The following is a 23,138-nucleotide window of genomic DNA, read 5'->3' on the forward strand; positions in this document are numbered from 1 at the left end:
AGGGAATGAGAGAAGAGAGAGGAGGGGAGGAAACACTGCAACCTGCAATTGAGGGTTGGGATAGGTAGGGTTAATTGGGGTAATAAAGATTTTAAAGGGGATAACATGAGATTGTGCTGCACCACCTGCTTGAAGACCTTAGAGGGAAGAGCGAGATTGAGCAGTTTCTGGAAGGTGGTTCAATAGATGGGAGAAGTGAGGAATAAATGAGTTGAGGTGTGTACTCAGCCTGGAGTTTGGGAGTTTAACGAGCAGGTACCTGGAAGAGAGGTTCTTCACATTGTTACAACTGCCCTAGCCTCCATCTCCCTCGCCCCCGTCTTCCTCGCCCCGTGACCTTACATTTATGAAATAATTAATCGGCAAGCACAACTGCATTTCCCAGTCATTTGTGTGGTACATCTGCTTTCACGAAGCTTAACCTAATGAAACGTCCTCCTTCCATCATTTTATGAGAAAGCTATTTGGAGAATGAATGTTAATTTTTTGGTTATGAACAGCATTTCTAAATTGACAGTTGCATTTTAACCCCAGGCTTCACAATGTCTTGCCTAGTAAACCTTCAAGTCTATCCTCACTGAGAGATGCTCATGAAAAGTTCTATCATACTAGTGGGCACCCCCGCCCTCTGGGCGGGAGTACGCATATCGGACCCCGAACACGTAAAATTGTCAAGGATAGCACTACGATCAATATAGTAATCACCAGGATGAGTCACGAGGTGAGGAAAGTGTGGCATTAAGATGCTGCATCGTCATCAACAATATTGTAATCACCACTGTGAAAGGTGAGAAAACACGAGGTGAAGAAAGCATGTGATTTGCCGCACTACCTCGATGGACTGTTGACGCGATACTGATGTGGATAGATGCAATAACAATAGACACAAATACCGATGCTGGGGAAAACGGGCACACCCAATTTTTATCAGTGCTGTGACCAATCGACGAGTGAAGACGAAAAATGGAACACCCAATTGGTCAGTACCTGAACCAATCGACGAGTGAATATTGGTGACATAGCTACAGCCACACAACCTCTATTTATTATCGTCAATGTTGCGTATATTTTGATTGAGCATGTTGTCATCGCAAGCTTTTTGCTACTGATGATCAGTCTCTCTGGTGATCTTGTGAACCTTATTTTGATCCATTTAAACACACATCATTGAGTGTATTTTCAACAAAGGGAGGATTTTAATTTTTTTCAATGCAATCAACAGATGTGTGGATCATTTTAATAAATAAAAAAAGGTCAACATTTTTGACTCAATTTTATTTTTTTTATTTTTTGTAATGGTTAAATAACGGGAATGTGGGTGGGTACAAGTTATCGCCACACTGAATCAAACGTACTCCACTTTTATTGCAACCTGAAATGATTGTTGTTTTTATCATGAATCACTTCACTGTGCAGGTTTTTTGATTAATCACTCAACTGCAGGTTTTATTGCTTTGGTTTCTTACATTCTATCCTTGTTTAAGTTACTCATCTCGAGAATGGTTCATACCAGCTGACCCGATTCCTTTTCCCTGGTGGAATCCATTGCCTTGTTGTAGTGTGTGAATAGGATCTGTAAATCCAGGAACCACAAAGCTATTTGTTTTGGTTTAGGCATGATCATTACGCCAAAGCTAATGAACGGCAAAGAGCCGATTCAATTATAAATGGTCATTGTGTAAAGCTGAACTAATGATGGTATTCTCCTGGCTTTAAACACCTTAACCATTGGAGCGTGCCCTTGTTGCATAATTTAAATGATGATGTTAAATGGTATATGTGTAGTGTTGGTTCCTTTGTTGTATCATTTAAATGATGATGTCAAATGGTATATGTGTCGTGTTGGTTCCTTTGTTGCATAATTTAAATGATGATGTTAAATGGTATTTGTGTAGTGTTGGTTCCTTTGTTGCATAATTTAAATGATGATGTTAAATGGTATATGTGTGGTGTTGGTTCCTTTGTTGCATAATTTGAATGATGATGTTAAATGGTATATGTGTCGTGTTGGTTCCTTTGTTGTATCATTTAAATGATGATGTTAAATGGTATATGTGTAGTGTTGGTTCCTTTGTTGTATCATTTAAATGATGATGTTAAATGGTATATGTGTCGTGTTGGTTCCTTTGTTGCATAATTTAAATGATGATGTTAAATGGTATATGTGTCGTGTTGGTTCCTTTGTTGCATAATTTAAATGATGATGTTAAATGGTATATGTGTCGTGTTGGTTCCTTTGTTGTATCATTTAAATGATGATGTTAAATGGTATATGTGTAGTATTGGTTCCTTTGTTGCATAATTTAAATGATGATGTTAAATGGTATATGTGTCGTGTTGGTTCCTTTGTTGTATCATTTAAATGATGATGTTAAATGGTATATGTGTCGTGTTGGTTCCTTTGTTGCATAATTTAAATGATGATGTTAAATGGTATATGTGTCGTGTTGGTTCCTTTGTTGTATAATTTAAATGATGATGTTAAATGGTATATGTGTAGTGTTGGTTCCTTTGTTGTATCATTTAAATGATGATGTCAAATGGTATATGTGTCATGTTGGTTCCTTTGTTGTATCATTTAAATGATGATGTTAAATGGTATATGTTGTGAAATCAAGATACAACAGCAACCCATAAGGTAGGTTTAATCGAAATTCGTTCTCGACAGCATCTAGAGAGAAACCAATAAACATTGTATTAATATTACATACAGGTGAATACAGGTGCGGTCAGGTGGTATGACTATAAAAGCTTATGATATAGCAGAATCATTACCTTTCTATGGAAGCCCAGAGGAGCTCTAGAGTTACATCGCGGTGATGGATCTACATCGCCTGTCCGCGCTGATATATATAGGAACCGCGAAAGGGTCGCGTAGCGGCCATGAGGTGAACAACATCAGTGTCGTAACTTGGATGACGATTTCATCGGATGACGATTTCATCACATTCTCCCCGCGCTTAGATCCTAACTAGGCGGTGAAGAACAGCAGACACATACAGAGGGATACATAGGAATGCAAAGAACGAAATACATTGGAAAGATGTCACTGCCGATCGAACGTCCAAAGGGGCCATCAATCCCGATGGCAGAGTTACTGCATTTCAGCCTGTTAGCCTGGTTAGCAATCAATCCCCAGCTATAGATGTATCGAGGAGGAAGTCCCAGTCAAGAAGATATCGGACCGAGCAAGCAGTGTTCATCCCAGGGAGAAGATGATGAGCCCGTGGGTAGCAGTAGTCTTCCAGTGGGGTAGTCTGAGTAGATAGTTGTACCTCGTTGAACAGTGAGGTAGTCGGCACAGTAGCTAGATGGATAAGGTGTGCCATGACGCAATGCAACGCATTTCAGGCAGATGTGTCGATGTGGAAGATGTGTAATCCAGTAAGCCATGTCTATTCGTCGCAAGGCAACACATTGCAGGAAGAGGTGTCGATGTGGAAGATGTGTAAATCAGTAAGCCATGTCTATTCGTCGCAAGGCAACACATTTCAGGAAGAGGTGTCGATGAGGAAGATGTGTAAATCAGTAAGCCTTAACAGTAAGTAAGATTACACGACAGGAGGCCACTACAGTAAGACCATTACAGTAGGTCTGTACCTGCCTTGGCTCCCAAGGGTACATACGCATTACAAGCTCATGTTGCGGCACGCGAATCTACCGTTGGCAGCGATCGCAAGAGACACGAGCGGCCTCTGAAGGCTGCCTGGACGACCGGCATGGCTGCTTACGACGACGCACAAACGACCGAAACGCGCCTCTCCAGCGAAGCGCGCAGGACCTCCGGGATGCATATGGCAAGCTTGTCCAGCTGTACAGCGCGCGCGGAGGATCGGAGAAGATCGGCAGACCGAGAGAGTCCCGGCTGGACAAACCATGTTTGTCCCAGCGTCGTCCCGGATTGACATGATTGAATGTCATGATTGTCATGCTAGATGTCCCGGATGGATTGGCCATCCCGGATGTCCGACCGATCCACCCAGTTAACGCCATCGTTGCATGGCACGGATCCAGCCGGACCGCGGATGGATCGACCATCCACGGACGCAATGGCACAGAGACCCAAAGACAGCCATCGCCCCGGATGGGCTGTCCATCCACGGCTGTCCGACCAATCCATCCATTCAACACCTGCATGGAATGGCTCGGATCGACCATCCATGGTCTCAAAGTCTCGCTCAAAGACACAAAGGCATCCATGGACGCCATCCTGGGCCCCCCACAAGGGGCGAGGTGGGAGTCGTTATACCGGACGGCACCCGGGCGAGCAACAAATCTCCCGGGCCCCCACAAGGGGCGAGGTGGCCCGATCACAGGGAGGGGCCATGTCGAGAAAAGGTCGCAGGGGCCATGTCGAGAAAAGGTCGCAGACGCTCCTTACCCGAAGCGACAGAGCCATGGGTCACGGTGTACCCCAGAAAATCTATCCACCGTGCGTAGGGAGTATGTGCACGTATCCTCGTGCATAGTTAAGTGAGACCAGCGCGACCTCAAGGAAGCGCGGCAGAATAGCATCATGGTCATATCCCTTGGACATACTATCCACAAACCGCAAGATTATCGAGGTAGACGAAACATCTGTTAAGGCTCCCGATCCCACCCCATCGAGGTTGCTGCAGCGCGCTGCATACCGAAGACGGACGACCTTCACAGTCTGGGTCAGGCTGAGTCACAGGCAGACTGGGGCAGAGGGAAAATGGAATCAGACGAGGCGTCTCGCAGTCTCGAAAAGTACGAGGCAAGAGCTCTGTCCGATAACAACGAGCCCAGAGTCAAGGGCGAGCAGGCAGTACGGTGCCCCGTTACATGCGCAGGTGACAAGGGAGTCGGGCGCGACGCTCAATGTCACCATTTCACGAGGTCACCGTGTACTCCCTAAACGGTGCTGGCGCGACCCTGAGGTAGCGCCGCGTTACGTCTCCTGAGGTAGCGCCGCGTTCACGTCGTTACGTAAAGGACATTTGGTACGTGGTTACCAAGGTACATGGAAAGGTAAACGAATCCCCGATGGGATCGCGGGAAGCACGCCATTACGTTAATGACGCTGTAAAGCGAACGCGTGAATGACGCTGTAAAGCGAACGCGTGATATAGTCGATGACGTCATCAATTAGGTCGGGCGGGTTTGACGGCGAGTTCCTGAGCGGTATCCCCAGACGGAGTAAAGTAGCACTCCGAAATCTAACGTCTCGCGTGCTTCGAGCGAGCTCGAGATCGGCATACGGCATACGAACCCGGCCGACGGTGAAAGTAATATCTAGGGCGCACCGCGTACGAGGTAAACCGAAAGTTGAGCTCGGCCTGTTGATCCAGTGCGGGTGAGCCCGCCGAGTCGAGGTGGCGAGCATGCTTGGCAGCGATAGACTGCACGACCTGAAGTAGCGTCTCGTTTGTTTGGCTGTCGGGTCTAAGGAGCGAATACATATAACGCCCTGAAGTAGCATCTCATTTGAGGTGCATTGAGCATGAAGGATGACGAGGAGGCCATTTGGTCCGTCCAGCCTGCTCTACACCAACACCACATTAACTCAATCCAACAGCTTATCAAATTAAATGAATTGGGTGAAGCGCGGGGTGTGGAAAAGGAATGAAAGCATTCGGTTCACATACATTCCATGCACAACATTTTTACAATGGTCGCAGGTGTGTAACGAATACGCCGTTTGAAGATCGGGAACACCAAATCAAGTAAAACAAAGGACGAAGAAGAACGATCATCTTATAGAATACACATGGTAGCCAGGTATACGATCAACCATCATAAGCATAAGCCCGAGTGTCGTGAAAGGCTATGAAGGTCCCGCTCGACGTCCATAGAAACTCATCCGTGCTGCGACGAGTCCTCGCATGGGCCCAAGCGAGCCTCCATTGAGGCGATTCCGGGCAGCGGAGTTCGCCGGCCCCACAGAGTAGGGCCTGCGAGAGGAATCGCATGCAAAGGGGTTCATCCAGCGAAGATGCGGCGCGCGCAACTGGCGCGTCGTGCATAGTAGGGATTCCATCTGGCGCGTCGTGCATAGTAGGGATTCCATCCAGCGACGGTGCGGCGCGTGATTCGCGTGTAAGAGGGGTTCCGACGAGCAGCGATAGGAATCGCCGGCGACGCAGAGAGGGCCCGCGATGGGTGCAGCGCGCACGATTCGTGCGTAGGAGGTGATTCCGGCGAGCAGCGATAGGAATCGCCGGCCTCGCCGAGTAGGGCCCGCGAAGAGAGCAACGTGCGGCTTCGCGGCGAGGAGGTGATCGGAATCAGAATGGAATCGTGGGCCGCCCAGAGTATTAGCACGCGGTGGGTGCAGTGCACGACGACGATTCGCGTGGAGGAGGTGATTCCACCGAGTAACGAGGGGTCGGAGTGAGCCGGTCGTGACGGCGTGATTCCGACGAGCAGTGCGCGATTCGCGCGGAGGAGATGGGCCACCGAGTAGCGAGTGGTCGGAGTGAGCCGGTCGTGAAGGCGTGATTCCGACGAGCAGTGCGCGATTCGCGCGGCAGTGCGCGATTCGAGCGGCAGTGCGCGATTCGCGCGGAGGAGATGGGCCACCGAGTAGCGAGTGGTCGGAGTGAGCCGGTCGTGACGGCGTGATTCCGACGAGCAGTGCGCGATTCGCGCGGCAGGCGCGATTCGCGCGGAGGAGATGGGCCACCGAGTAGCGAGTGGTCGGAGTGAGCCGGTCGTGACGGCGTGATTCCGACGAGCAGTGCGCGAGTCGCGCGGAGGAGATGGTTCCACCGAGTAGCGAGTGGTCGGAGTGTGCCGGCCGTGTGGAGGCATGGCCGACATGGGGGTCGTGATCACTCGCGTGGGAAGCTCATCTCGGGCCGAGGCACGCAAATCAAGGATGGTTCTCTCGGACGGAGCCGTTAGCGTTTCGAGTAACCGAGGCGAGGTTCGTACCTTCGGCTCCAAGCGGGTCCGTTGTTCCGACGGGGTTGCGGCCCAGGTCATTTCCCAGTGGCCTCCTTCAGCAGGCGCCGTGCCGGAGTCCGTCATGCCTGCTCCGGCTTTCGGTCCTCGTGTTTGCGTTGAGAGCAGTTTGCGTTTTGACGACGCGGTCCCGCAAAAGGCTTGCGAGGTCCCCATCGTACCCGGCCCTTTTGAGGCAGACCGGTGGCGAGAGTAGTCGGAGCTCCGTAGCTGGCGCCAGCTCGACGGGTCCTCCGCTGGGCATTCTTCTCCGAGGCGAGCATTGCAGGAGCGATGTCAGGAGAGGAATTTCGATTAAGTGTTGTGAAATCAAGATACAACAGCAACCCATAAGGTAGGTTTAATCGAAATTCGTTCTCGACAGCATCTAGAGAGAAACCAATAAACATTGTATTAATATTACATACAGGTGAATACAGGTGCGGTCAGGTGGTATGACTATAAAAGCTTATGATATAGCAGAATCATTACCTTTCTATGGAAGCCCAGAGGAGCTCTAGAGTTACATCGCGGTGATGGATCTACATCGCCTGTCCGCGCTGATATATATAGGAACCGCGAAAGGGTCGCGTAGCGGCCATGAGGTGAACAACATCAGTGTCGTAACTTGGATGACGATTTCATCGGATGACGATTTCATCGGATGACGATTTCATCACAGTATATGTGTAGTGTTGGTTCCTTTGTTGTATCATTTAAATGATGATGTTAAATGGTATATGTGTCGTGTTGGTTCCTTTGTTGTATCATTTAAATGATGATGTTAAATGGTATATGTGTAGTGTTGGTTCCTTTGTTGCATCATTTAAATGATGATGTTAAATGGTATATGTGTCGTGTTGGTTCCTTTGTTGTATCATTTAAATGATGATGTTAAATGGTATATGTGTCGTGTTGGTTCCTTTGTTGTATCATTTAAATGATGTGTGTTAAATTTGTAGTTGTTGGTTGTGCAAATCGTAAACACTAGCCATGCACTCATTGATTCGCTCAGCGTATCATGTTCCGCTCTTTCACGAGCCTCGACCTTGTATACAAAAAAAAAAAAAAAAAAAAAAAAAAAAAAAATATCTGATTGTGATTTTATATTTATTTATTTTATTTTTGTGCCTATGTCACAAAAAGCTTCTGTTCCATTTAGTTGTTCAGTACTGATAGTGGAGGCAGACAGATATATGATGTTGCGATTTCTCAAAGCTGGTTTTGGTTTGAACTTGAATCTCAAACCTCATCGATTGATTGTCTTAATTTATTTATTTTAAGGTGATGCGAATAGTGGAAAATACACGGCCAGACCGACAGACGGTCCTCTTCTCGGCCACATTTCCACGTGCTATGGAGGCCTTGGCACGTAGAATCCTCACGAAGCCTTTAGAGGTTCAGGTCGGTGGACGGAGCGTGGTTTGCTCCGATGTTGAGCAGCATGTGGTAAGCAACATTCAAAGACATATGCACACTATTTTTAAAAGTACTTAATTGGTGCCTTCAATTCCACCTTGCCAATGATCTGTATGATTGACTGGATGCTCTGCGATAATTTCAACACCATGCCTGTGTAACACTTGAGTTTTGTAACCATGAGGTGATCACACATCATGGTTCACTGCCTTCATCTCTTCACCTAAATAAGCAAATTAAAGAATGTTGGTTGTTTGTTTTTTTATTTGTTGGTAATTTATTTTCTTTGGATTCATAGTTTTTAGCTTTAGCTCACCTGAAACGAAGTTTAGGCCGAGAAAAATATATTTCCGGTCTCTGGTCAGACCAAAGTTCCAGAATTGATGCGGCGATGTGGTTTTTTTTTTTGTTTGTTTTTTGAAAAGCATGGATTGCACTTAAAAAGGTGTTGTTTTTTGTGTCCTCATGCCTTGCGGACCTCATCTGCCGTGGTGCCGTCCAGAGAGAAATTAAAGATAGCCAATGGCATAGGTAGGCCTTTTTGTAAATAATGATCACAAGCTTAAGTTATTTAAAAATGTATTTATTCTGAAAATCATTAAGTTCTTCAAGCATATGTTACGTGCTCCTCCCCGACCCCCTGGTCACGGTGTACCTCCGAGCGCCGAGAGGAGTCACGGCAGAAACATATGTTATTCTGTATGTCAAAGATCAATGGAGAAGCCACCCCAATTGTTACTCACAAACAAATATTGTATGAAGATCACACGAGAATAACAGTACAACAATAATAGTAATCAAAAGTACAATCAATATGTCCTATGGTGGTACCATCAGTTTTGTAATATATAACTCACTGTGCTCCAAGTGAGTGAAACAAGAACATCCCCAATGTCTCTTATTCCCGGCTTCAAGCCCAAAGTTGATTCGCTCCAGCGATCGCCAGAACGATGTCCAATCGAGACCAGAATCCCGTGCGGATGGCAAGTACAGTCACACCGCCCCAAAGCTGCATAAAGGCGACTGGGAAATCCCACCCTTGGGTATGGACTTTCACGGCTCACAGTCGGCGAACCGCAAATTAATCTTCAAGCCACGGTGCACACACACACGCCAGATACGTCTGAAAGCGGTGAAAACGGGTGACGAAGCAAAGACCTTGCTCGACGCGTGAAGCGTGCGGGTCAAAATGGCCGACGACCCTTTCCTGAGACGTAATGGCCCGGCGATAATTCTCCTCGGAATCCACCGCCAAAACACCTGACACGCAGGTTGATCGGTAACAGCGATGACGACTCTGTCGCAGGGACCCCTTTCCCGGGAAACCCGAGAGTTCGCTAGTGACTCTTGCTCGCCAACGTTCGCTCCAAACCGCAAGTAGCTCGGCTCCTTCTTGTCCGACTCACTCGCTCCACCCTCTTTTCTCTTCTTCCTCTTCGTCGTCCGGTTCCCGATCCGGTTTCCTGTTTCTTTCAACATTAACTTTTTACCTTTTGAAAACAGTTCATGGACAATAAACCTTTTGAAAACAGTTCATGGACAATAAACCTTTTGAAAACAATAATAGTACGTGGAATCAGAAATATTTACAGTGGATGCAAACCACCACAATGGAAGTGATGAATCTGTAACACTTCCCCCCCTCAAGATAGAAAGTTTGAACATAGTGAAAACTTTCTTTGTAGGCAAAACTCTCCCAACAAACAAAAGTAAACTCACACCCAAATCATCAATTCACGTGAGCAACAATTAATCAACATTTCCCAAAAATAAAGCAACAAAACTTCCAAACAACCTACAGAAATTTCTAAAGTTAGTTCACTCTGGACAAAGCATCAGCAACGACATTGTCCCTGCCCTTTACATGCTCAATTTCCAAGTTGAACTCCTGCAAAGCCAAACTCCATCTCATCAACCTCTGATTTTTATTTTTTCATTTTTTGAATGAAGGTTAAGGTGTTGTGATCAAAAATCCAAAGTCAAGCAAATCTATAGCACTTTTTTAGGGAAGCCGAGGTGAGAGCCAGATTTCATGGTGGTTGGGTGGTGAGGCCTGGAAGTATTCACGACATGGACGCCTTTAGGAACGTGGAGTTCACGGTTAATCCACGTAGGAATCTTGGCTCGGCTGCTCCGCAGCATTCAGTGCTTCAAACTCTTCCAAACTTTCATAATAATCACGGTTGGAGCGCTTGTTGCTGTAGCCACGTGAATAGCGGTCTCCTTCTCGGCCACTACCCTGATAATCATCCCTTCGGGAGCTGCCGTAACCCTGGGAGCCTCCATAGTAATCTCGACTGCGGCCACCACCAAAACTACGACTCCCACCCCGGGAGCCATAGCCACCCCTGAAACTACCTCCACATTTTCCTCCTCTGTAGCCCCCTTGACGCCCATGGACTGCCTTCTCTACTGTTATGGTCCGACCATCCAAATCCTTGCCATTCAAATCCGTTTCTGCATCTTTGGCGTCCTTTGTGTTTTCAAACGTGACAAAGCCAAACCCTTTCGACTTTTGCGTCTCCCTGTCTTTTATCAGCAACACTTCCAAGAGTGGTCCATATTTGCCGAAGACAGAGTCCAGAACATCTTCCCTTGTGTTGAAGTTCAGTCCACCTACAAAGAGCTTGCCCACATTGCCTCCATCCCTGACTTGTGTGTGCTGACACTTAGTTTCAGGGTACTTGACAAGAAGTGTCTGTGCAAAGCGGGATGTCAGTACCTTCCTCTTCTCTTCAGAGCGCTTCCTACCCATAGCACGAGTCGCGGCACAGGATGGAAAGACACCCGGAATCTCCTGCTCTAACTGTGCGATGTTATTTTCCATACTCGGCTTTTCAACAACCATCGGGTTACCAGAAACTTGACCACCGGCCAAATCATTCCCGATAACAAAAGATATTCCCTCTACAGGAAGAGTGGCTTGTAAACCTACGATGACCGGTCCTGACACCAAATCAGACTTTAAATGGATGACATGAAGTGGGGCTTTAACACAGCCACCAACCCCTTGTAAAAGAACACTAACACCAGTTGCCGTCTTCTCTGACAATGGCAAAATGCACTCAAGCATCAAAGATTGATGTGCTCCTGTGTCCCTCTATACCCTAACAGGTCTCTGGTTAGTCAAGTCTCCATCCAATGACACAAACCCCTCTGAAACAAGCGTTACGCCTGGTCCCCCGTCGGGGAAGTGATGTGAGTTGACAAAGTGGAAGACGCAGAAAACATGCTATGATATGATATTTCGCTCACAAGGTTCAGACATACATGGAGGCGGCCATCTTGGATTTTGACGTGGCGACCCAATTTTCAATAGCCTTCTTCCTTATGCCTAGATACACCCACACACCAGATTAGAAGTTGGTACTTCGCTTATTTTTCAAGATATTCCGCTCACAAGGTTCAGACATACATGGCGGTGGCCATCTTGGATTTTGACGTGGCGACCCAATTTTCAATAGCGTTCTTCCTTATGCCTAGATACACCCACACACCAGATTAGAAGTTGGTACTTCACTTATTTTGAAGATATTTCGTTCACAAGGTTCAGACATATATATGGTGGTGGCCATCTTGGATTTTGACGAGGCGACCCAATTTTCAATAGCGTTCTTCCTTATGCCTAGATACAACCACACGCCAGATTAGAAGTTGGTACTTCGCTTATTTTTCAAGATAATCCGCTCACAAGGTTCAGACATACATGGCGGCGGCCATCTTGGATTTTGACATGGCGACCCAATTTTCAATAGCTTCCTTCCTTGTGCCTAGATACACCCACACACCAGATTAGACGTTGGTACTTCGCTTATTTTTCAAGATATTCAGCTCACAAGGTTCAGACATACATGGCGGTGGCCATCTTGGATTTTGACGTGGCGACCCAATTTTCAAGAGGGTTCTTCTTTATGCTTAGATACACCCACACACCAGATTAGAAGTTGGTACTTCGCTTATTTTTCAAGATATTCCGCTCACAAGGTTCAGACATACATGGCATCAGACATACATGGCGGCGGCCATCTTGGATATTGACGTGGGTTGCACCCACACACCAAATTCGAATGCGGTCCTTCGCTTACGCACACACGTACACACGCACGCACGCCTGCACGCACGGACGGACGGACGGACGGATGGACGGACGGATGTACACACGGACGGAGGGGAAAACCATAGTCCCCCTTTCGCTCCGCGGTGCGACGGGGGACAATAAAAGGTTTGTAACCCTCTTGAACAAGGTCGTTCTGTGATGCCATAACTTTGGCATGGGAACCTTCACAAGGCACTGTCCTCCAAGGACGATTTCTCGCATTTGCCAATGCATCCGGAGTTGTACTAGTCTGACTCCACTCCTGATTTTTCCTTTCCAGGGCATAACATTGGGACATCAAATGTCCAGGATTCTTGCAAAAAACGCAAGTAGGCCCAGAGGAAAAACTCGTGGTCTGCCTCGAGCCCCCCAGAAGATAAGTCTGTCTTGGAACTGTCGTCTTCTGATCCCTAAAAGTCGCGGTATCAGATTTGTCCTCATAGTCATCTCTAGGCCGCCCTCATGAATATTCGTTCTCCGCACCGGATGTACCATAACTCCCCTGGCGAACTCTAGGCGGAAAGTTAGGTTTGTGGAACCCCATCCTGTGTGTCGAGGCATAGTCATCGGCCACGGTTGCTGCCTCATACAACTCTGGTACCTTCTTTTCCTCCAGATGTACTTTAATGTCCTCGTGGACACACTGTTTGAATTCCTCCACCAAGATCAATTGTCGCAACAGTTCGAAGTCTTTCCCAATCCCCTTCGAATCACACCACCGATCAAACATGGTTTCCTTCATTCTGGCAAACTCCACATGGGTCTCACTCTCCCTCTTCCTGGCATTCTGGAATTTTTGCCGGTAAGCTTCAGGGACCAATTCATAGGCTTTGAGAATGGCTTTCTTCACTTCCTCATAATCTGTACATTTGTCGATCGGTAAAGCCGAAAATATATCTTGAGCTTTACCCACCAGAACACTTTGCACTAACATAGTCCAGGACCCCACAGGCCATTTTATCATTTGAGCCACTTTCTCAAAGTGTAAACAAAACTTGGCTACCTCCTTTTCATTGAAGTGTGGAACCAGCCTCACATGCTTACTAACATCCCAGGTGTTCTGACTAGTTGTCGAACTAGCCGGCATGGATACGACTTCTCTCCGTTCTCCCATTAATTCCAGCTCCTTGAGTTTAACTTCCTTCTGATACTCCATGTCACGTTCCTTTAACTCCCTTTCGGCTCTCCTTTCCTCTGCTCTTTCCTTTTCTCTTCTTTCTTCGAGTTCCCTTTCAGTTCTCCTTTCCTCTGCTCTTCTCTTCTCGGCTTCTCGTTCCTGTTCTACTCTTTTTTCCTCGAGTTCTCGTTCCTGTTCTGCCCTTCTTTCCAAGAGTTCTCTTTCAGCTCTCCTTTCCTCTGCTCTTCTCTCCTCGGCTTTCCATTCCAACTCTTTTAACCTTTCCTGGCTCTGCAGTTTCATCTCCATTTTCCGGAGCTCCACATTTTCTTTTTCCTCGGGTAACCAATCCAAGGTTACGCCCAATTTCTGTTACGTGCTCCTCCCCGACCCCCTGGTCACGGTGTACCTCCGAGCCCCGAGAGGAGTCACGGCAGAAAAATGTATTATTCTGTATGTCAAAGATCAATGGAGAAGCCACCCCAATTGTTACTCACAAACAAATATTGTATTAAGATCACACAAGAATAACAGGACAACAATAATAGTAATCAAAAGTACAATCAATATGTCCTATGATGGTACCATCAGTTTTGTAATATATAACTCACTGTGCTCCAAATGAGTGAAACAAGAACATCCCCAATGTCTCCTTCGACAAATACACTAAACAGATCACAAAGACAGCCTTCTTCCACCTGAAAAACATCGCCCGTCTCCGTCCATCCCTCTCCTCTGTGGCTGCAGAAACCCTCATCCACGCCTTCATCACTTCCCGTCTGGACTACTGCAATAGCCTCCTTTATGGTTCACCCTCAACAATCACCAATAAACTCCAATACATTCAGAACTCCGCTGCCTGTCTACTCACCCATTCACGGACCCGTGACCACATCACCCCCGTCCTTTACAAGCTTCACTGGCTCCCCATCTCCCAGAGAATCCAGTACAAAATCCTCCTCTTGACCTACAAAGCCCTCCATAACCTGGCCCCATCCTACCTGGCTGACCTCCTCTCCAGACACACTCCCACCCGCAACCTCCGCTCTGCTGGTACCAACCTCCTGACCCCCCCCATCCGGACCAAATTTAGATCCTGGGGGGACAGGGCCTTCTCCATCGCTGCTCCCACCCTCTGGAACTCGCTACCTCACACCATCAGAGACTCCTCCTCACTCACCACATTCAAAACATCACTCAAGACCCACCTGTTCAACACTGCATTCAACATTTAACCCACAGCATCTAACCCCTGACTATCTCCTCTCCTTCTCCCTCCTTTGTGCTTTGAATATTTCCCTATTGATTCTTCTTTTTTTGCAATTGTCTTTATGTTTTGCTATGCGTTATGTTTTGCACTCTGTCAAAGCGTCTTTGGGCTTCCTGAAAAGCGCTATATAAAATAAATGCATTATTATTATTATTATTATAAGGTTACCTCTGTCCATGTTCCCTGTCCCACCAGAGATTCTACCACCAATGTCTGCATCTCTGCTTTCTTCATATGAGCTCGGACCTCCAATTTAAAATGGTTGGCCAATCTCAAGAGTTCCGATCTTTTTAACGCTAGGAACTGTGCCTCATTAGGGGACGCCGCAAACCTTTCTGCGTCAAACACCATGGTGACTATTAGTTGGCACCTGTTAACCTTCACACAAAAATTTCCAATTTTTTTTAAAAATTTGGGAATGTTAGAAAAATTCAAAATTTGGGAATTCTGGGAATGTTCGGGAATTCTATCACAGACGAATGTTATCAGGGAATTAAATCCCAGACGAGGATCCCAATTTCGAGCCCCCGAGCCAATTGGACGAGCCCCCAATTTCTGTTACGTGCTCCTCCCCGACCCCCTGGTCACGGTGTACCTCCGAGCCCCGAGAGGAGTCACGGCAGAAAAATGTATTATTCTGTATGTCAAAGATCAATGGAGAAGCCACCCCAATTGTTACTCACAAACAAATATTGTATTAAGATCACACAAGAATAACAGGACAACAATAATAGTAATCAAAAGTACAATCAATATGTCCTATGATGGTACCATCAGTTTTGTAATATATAACTCACTGTGCTCCAAATGAGTGAAACAAGAACATCCCCAATGTCTCTTATTCCCGGCTTCAAGCCCAAAGTTGATTCGCTCCAGCGATCGCCAGAACGATGTCCAATCGAGACCAGAATCCCATGCGGATGGCAAGTACAGTCACACAGCCCCAAAGCTGCACAAAGGCGCCCTCAAGGTGACTGGGAAATCCCACCCTCGGGTATGGACTTTCACGGCTCACAGTCAGCGAACCGCAAATTAATCTTCAAGCCACGGTGCACACACACACGCCAGATACGTCTGAAAGCATTGAAAACGGCTGACGAAGCAAAGACCTTGCTCGACGCTCGAAGCGTGCGGGTCAAAATGGCCGACGACCCGTTTCTGAGACGTAACGGCCCGGCGATAATTCTCCTCGGAATCCACCGCCAAAACACCTGACACACAGGTTGATCGGTCAGCGATGACAACTCTGTCGCAGGGACCCCTTTCCCAGGAAACCCGAGAGTTCGCTTGTGACTCTTGCTCGCCAACGTTCGCTCCAAACCGCAAGTAGCTCGGCTCCTTCTTGTCCGACTCACTCGCTCCGCCCTCTTTTCTCTTCTTCCTCTTCGTCATCCGGTTCCCGATCCGGTTTCCTGTTTCTTTCAACATTAACTTTTTACCTTTTGAAAACAGTTCATCGACAATAAACCTTTTGAAAACAATAATAGTACAGGGTCTGGGAGGTGTGACGATTTTCAGAAAACTCGTACACAGTTATTTTTAGTCGAATTTCAATTTTTTTTTTTTTAAAGACTACATATATAATGCCATTTAATACACTGTAACAAAGACATTTAAAAAATGTAATTCATGTTTGAATTGGGTATAACAATGCAAGTGGGGGGTCTCGCGCATGCGTGATGGCTGTTGGTTACTCGTTGTTAGGCGCCATTTCAGTAGCCATGGAGCTGTGGACGATTGAACATCGCGTCTTTGTTGTTGAGACGTTTATTCAAACGGGTAGTTCGGTGGTGCTTACACAGCGCAGATTTCGTACTTACTTCAATGTTGGTCGACGGGGCGCCATTCCGTCTCGAAACCCAATATTGAAGTGGGTAAAAAACTTCAGGACAACTGGATCTGTGAGGCCGGGAGCAGCTCGGGGAGGTGATCGAACCGTTAGGACCCCGGAAAACATCGAAAGGGTTCGACAAGCTGTGGAGGCCAGCCCTCGTCAGTCAGCGGTACGGCACGCTCGCGCTCTACGGATGTCAGACAGATCAGTTCGTCGAATTTTGCACTTGGACCTTCATTATCACGCGTACAAAATCATGGTGGTTCAAGAACTACAGCAGAATGATTTCGTACGGCGGTTTACGTTCACAGAAAGAATTCTGGAACTGCTGAGGGATGCTGCTGTGCTGAGAAATGCTGGAACTTTTCCGCGCGTCTGCTAGAATGCTTGGACAAGAACGGCCGCCATTTAGATGATGTCATTTTTCAAACGTGAATTACATTTTTAAAATGTCTTTGTTACAGTGTATTACATGGCATTATATACGTATGTAGTCTTTAAAAAAAATAAAAATTGAAATTCGACTAAAAATAACTGTGTACGAGTTTTCTGAAAATCGTCACACCTCCCTGACGGACCCTGTACATGGAATCAGAAATATTTACAGTGGATGCAAACCACCACAACGGAAGTGACGAATCCGTAGGCCTTTACAACTCTGTTATCGACAGTCTACTGTTATGGATACAACTCTGGTACCTTCTTTTCCTCCAGATGTACTTTAATGTCCGCGTGCACACACTGTTTGAATTCCTCCACCAAGATCAATTGTCGCAACAGTTTGAAGTCTTTCCCAATCCCCTTCAAATCACACCACCGATCAAACATGGTTTCCTTCATTCTGGCAAACTCCACATGGGATGTGTGTCATCCTGTACCGTTTAGTCAAGTCTCCATCCAGTGACACAAACCCCTCTGAAATAAAAGGTTTGGAACCCTCTTGAACAAAGTCGTTCTGTGATCTAATAGGCCTTTCGGTTTTTTAGGATAGGTAGGCCTTTTTGTAAATAATGAACACAAGCTTAAGTTATTTTAAAATGTATTTATTCTGAAAATCATTAAGTTCTTCAAGCATATTATAGACTGACTTGCATGGTTGGTAAACAAGTGGTTTAAAAAAAAAATACAAACATGGTGTGAATACCTTGTTGTACTATTAGTAAGGGAAACATATGAAAATCTGTTAACTAAATTGTTACCAAAAAATTTCTTCACCAATATGTTTGTAAAGGTGTGTAATAACATGTGTTAAAATGTTGAAGGTCAACTCCCGTGGGAAACCCAGAAAAAAAGCTGTTGAATTCGGGTACCGAAAAATTATTTTCGAGAATTTTTTTAATTTTTTATCGGCCCTTAAGTAACTTATGAGGGGTCAAATAAGGGTTTTTCATGATTCTGAGTTGATTGTTAACATTTATATTTCACCACAGACACTCCTTTGTGGAAAAATAATTTCTAAATATATCTCATTTTCTACTTTGCAGGACATGGAGTCTAGCAATATGGATGAAGACGTTACTCCACCTGTGCTCAATTGCTTCATCTGTGCACGCTCGGATACACCAGCTGAAAGGCTCATACAGGCAACTCCAAAGGGATACTCAACTTTATTGAAACAAGCAGAAACTGTCGAAAATGTTACTGTTGTGGAACATATGAAGGAGGCTCAAAAGGAAGGAAAACTGAGGTACCACCAGAAGTGTAAAAATGATCTGTACAACAACTTTGTTGCAACCACCAAGAAGTCAGCTCAAGCATCAAAGGCAGAGAAAGAGTCATCAAAGTTGAAGAGAAGACGCACTACTTGTGAGTTCAGTTCATCAACTGGCTGCAGTTCTAGAAGATCACAGTCAGTTGACCTCCTGTATAAGGATGTATGCATTCTTTGCAACCAACCAGCCCAGCTCTACAAAAATAATCCAGCACAAGCTAGAAAGAAATACAGAGTGCCAGATCATTTGACTGCAGATACACTGAAGGCAAGCTTGCTGAAGACAGCACGGAGTCGCGGGGATGACTGGGGCACTGAAGTCACTGGACGCCTGGAAGGGATCAACGACTTGGTAGCAGAAGAAACACTGTACCATTTGCGATGCAAACTTATGTTTGCGAGAGGTGACAGTTTGTCCAAGACTGATGAGGAAGGAAAAAGGAAGAGAGGACAGAGGAGTATTGATGAGGAGCGAGAGGCAGTTTTTATTGAATTCTGCGAATGGTTAGACTCAGAATTAGAGCATGGGGTAATGAACATGGACCAAGTCCATGAAAAGCTGCAGGAGTTTGATCAGTCACCAGAGAAGAGCCTTTCTTATTCAAAGCATTGGCTAAAGATAAAACTTCTAGAGAAATACGAAGACACCTTGTATTTCACAACACAGGAAAGAAGGGCAGATGTACTCTGTCTCAAAGATGGCACCGACAATATTCTGCGAGAGCATCATGCTAATCTTGACCATGGAGATGAGAAGACTCAGATCATAAAGACGGCACTCAAGTTCATATCCAATGATATTGCCTTGATTGATTTAGGTCCAAAGTCATACCCCACCACACACAGTATGACTGACATCGATAGTCAGCTGACACTTGTTCCTGCAAGCCTTCAGATGTTCTTGAGACCGATTGTCAAGACAGACGAAAGAGTTGCCGTTTGGGGTCAGAATTTTATTAAGGCCTGTCGACCTCGGTCTGGAGTATTGCTACACCAAATGGGGCTTGCCATACAACTTGATCATAGATTTGGGTCAAAATGGATGCTCAACAAGTTCCACCGGCTGGGATACACTGAGTCTTACACGGAGACACAAAACTACAAATACTGCTTCCTTAATAGTAGGAGTGGAGATGATGTTCCAGATACTTCTGGCACTCTTGACACCATTGTGGAGGAAACCGATGAACAGATCAATGATGAAGTTGCGGTTGATGCTGCGCTTGAGGATCAATCAGTGATGACAGCCAAAGTGCCAGCCAGTGAAAGTGAATTGTCAAGTAATGATCAGGTGGTCTTTATGGAGGTTGGGGAAACAAACAATGCAGTCACTCAGTTTGTTGGAGACAATATAGATTTAAACATTGTCTCTATTCACGGAAACACTCCCTCCTTCTTCCTTGACACAGAAGCCACCAAGGAAACAGTGATTCAGGCTGGTACTGCGATTTTCAAGTACATTTACCATGGACGAGATACTACATTGGGTGAAATTCGGTACAACATGTTCTCAAGGAAGGCAGTGGCAGGAGTGATCAAACCAGAGACTCTACCTCCAACAGAGGGTGCAGCTGCACAACATTCACTCCGTGCCTACCTGCAGACCCGGGACTGGATCCTTCTACAGAGCATGTCTCTGAACCCCAGTGACTATGGATGGACAATAGGTGTGCATGGGTATGAGCCAGTTCCAACACTGGACCCCACGGCTCCTGAGGAGCTATTGCAGTTCACGAGCTGTAATTGTCATGGAGATTGCAGCAACCGGCGATGCAGCTGCAAGAAGAATGGGGTCACGTGCATCTCGGCCTGTGGAGTCTGTAATGGCATTACATGCAGAAACTGCAGTCATGATGTTGTTGAGTCTGAAGAAGACATAGACAATGACTGTTGAAACTTCTGACATTGTGAATGAGAAATAACTCTTGAGTATTATATATGTATGTGAAATAAAAGCTACTTTGTGTGTAAATGTAAAAGTGAAAATATAAATGTTAACAATCAACTCAGAATCATGAAAAACCCTTATTTGACCCCTCATAAGTTACTTAAGGGCCGATTAAAAAAAATAAAAATTCTCGAAAATAATTTTTCGTTACCCGAATTCAACAGCTTTTTTTCTGGGTTTCCCACGGGAGTTGAACTTCAACATTTTAACACATGTTATTACACACCTTTACAAACATATTGGTGAAGAAATTTTTTGGTAACAATTTAGTTAACAGATTTGTGAAATATCTCATAAAATGCCCTTACTATATTTCTACAAGTAGGCAAGGTAGCAGCATTTTCAAGATACCCAATACCCCTCACCTGTGATGTATTGCTGATCATGCTGGATGACTTAAACCACCAGCACTGATCCCTATTTAGGACTGCATGAAAATAGTGTCAGTACAATCTAGGTATAGATCAAAGTCAGTTTGAAATACTTCAACCCTCGACTCTGATTCTGCAACTGGTCCTGACGGCATCAGCCCACGGGTCCTAAAATCATGTTCTTCTGCTCTTTCACTCCCTCTTTCTGTTCTCTTCACCCTCTCTTTTGCTCAAGGTCATCTGCCATCTGCTTGGAAATCAGCCAACATCACCGCTTTGCACAAAAAAGGTGCAAAAACAGATCCCAGCAACTACAGACCAATCAGCCTTCTCCCAATTATCAGCAAAGTCATGGAATCCATCATTGCTTCAGATATGAAATCTTTCTTCTTCTCCAATGGCTTGATCTCTGATCATCAATTTGGTTTCAGACCTGGTCACTCTACTCTGGACATGCTGCTTCTGCTTTCTCAACAATGGATGGAGGTCCTCAACGCCAAACAGGAAATTAGAGCTGTCTCCCTTGACATTTCACGTGCCTTCGATACGGTCTGGCACCCTGCTCTGCTCACCAAACTCTCCTCCTTTGGTATCCATTGAAATCTCCACGCATGGCTGGCGGACTTCCTCTCTGGTCGTAGTCAACGTGTGGCCCTGAATGGGTTTCTCTCATCTCCTCTTCCTGTTCAGGCTGGAGTTCCCCAAGGTAGTGTTCTGGGCCCTGTGCTTTTTCTGGTCTTCATCAATGATCTCTCTGACTCTCTTGAAAATCCTCTCTATCTCTTTGCTGACGACTCTACTCTCTGTCGCTCCATTCCTAATCCCTCAGATCGGCAGTCTGCAGCCTCCTCACTCTCTGCAGACCTGGACAAAATCACAGACTGGGCAAACAAATGGAACATGTCTTTCAATCCTGATAAATCTCACACTCTTACGATGTCTCTCCGAAAAGACCGACTGGAAAACCCTCCCATCCACTTTCTGAATAATCCTCTCCAAGAAGTTCTGTCACTCAAGCTTTTGGGTCCCACTATCTGCCATGATCTTTCCTGGGAAAACCACATTTCAAATCTGGCTTCCAAAGCCAGTCGCCGACTGGGCATCCTCCGTCGTGCGAAGTCCTTCCTTGGCACACCTGAGCTCCTCACCACATACAAGGCTTTCATCCGCAGCTCTATGGAATACTGCTCTCCCCTCTGGTCTGGTGCTCCTGCCTCACACCTAGCCCGTCTTCACGCTGTTGAAACCAAAGCGTTCAGAATCATTGGAATCTCCCACGATGAAGCTAACTCCAAGGGCCTTTCACTCACTCACCGCAGGCAGGTTGGTGGTCTTTCCGTCTTCTACCGACTCCTCTCTGGCCTTGCCCCCCCAGCCCTCTCTGGGCTCTGTCCCCCAAATATTCCTACAGGTCGCACAAGATCTGCCTGCAACCCTCTTATGGTTAAACTGCCAAAATCAAGACTTTCTGCACACCTTCACTCCTTCATTCCTCTTTTCTCCCGCCTCTGGAACAAACTCCCTCACTCTCTTCAATCCCACTGCACCCTCCAGGTCTTTAAAACAGCTGTTCACCACCATCTCTTATCCTCCCCCATCCAAAACCTTGATCTTTTCTACCCCCGCTAATTTCGGTCCCCTTGTGTTTTATACCTCTCCCCCCCGCCCTCCCCCTCCCACGCCTCCTGCCCCCAAGCCCTCTCCCTCCCACACTTCTCCCTGCTCTCAAATGTTGTGGTTGTGTGCTTCCCCTTCTCTCCCCATCTTGTCTTCCGCTCCCTCCTTTTGTGTGTTTTGTTTGTCTGGTTGATTTGTTTGTGAAATAAATGTTAGCTCTTTCACGAGCCTCGATTCAGTATACAAAAAAAAAAAAAAAAAAATATGAATCAGATGTGAACAACATTTTTCACTACACGTTCACAAGTGTGCAGATGGAAAAGCAAGTATGAAAATATAGCTTTATACCAGGTAAAAATTCTGTGTATGACAAAACTTATACATGCAAAAAGATGCAGATCTTGTAACGTAGCTGCATGCCTGACTCACGTAGCGAGAGCAGACAGTGAATCAGGTATTGGCAAATCATAATATATAGCTAGGGATTTATAGGATAGTGATTTTGATCATGACGTTCATACCTGTTCTTAAATGTTGAAGAGCTGCTGTGATAGTGTCACAAATTCATCATGGTTGAGTCGCTGTGGCAAGTGCTTATGTTTTCTGGGGTCATTAAATCTCGTAAAAGAGTCAAAAATGTGAGGAACTCCACACAGCTGCTGTTGGTCTATGGGGGTCTAACATCCAAAGTGTATCGCAGAGAACCCCCACAAAATGTTCTCCAAGGTGTAGATATTCCCTCCTTCAACCGCGGTCACCGGCACGCAAAAACGTTAGGATGGAGTTGTAAAGTTCGAACTTCGCATTTTTTCGTGTCGTGTCTGTCGTCACAGGACAGGCATGTTTCTT

General features: G+C 46.0%; 1 protein-coding gene across 1 annotated transcript in view; it reads left to right on the forward strand.

Annotated features, from left to right (window-relative positions):
- The window catches only part of DDX46 (DEAD-box helicase 46), a 180,923-nt gene that overhangs the window by 127,671 nt on the left and 30,114 nt on the right, over window positions 1-23,138 (forward strand). The window contains exon 14 of the mRNA XM_078783905.1: window positions 8,191-8,355. Within this exon, the coding sequence (XP_078640031.1) occupies window positions 8,191-8,355 (165 nt within the window). The remainder of the gene's footprint in view (window positions 1-8,190; window positions 8,356-23,138) is intronic.

Source organism: Myxine glutinosa, chromosome 8 (genome assembly GCF_964187855.1).
Source record: "Myxine glutinosa chromosome 8, kmMyxGlut1.1, whole genome shotgun sequence".
NCBI classification, from domain to species: domain Eukaryota; kingdom Metazoa; phylum Chordata; class Myxini; order Myxiniformes; family Myxinidae; genus Myxine; species Myxine glutinosa.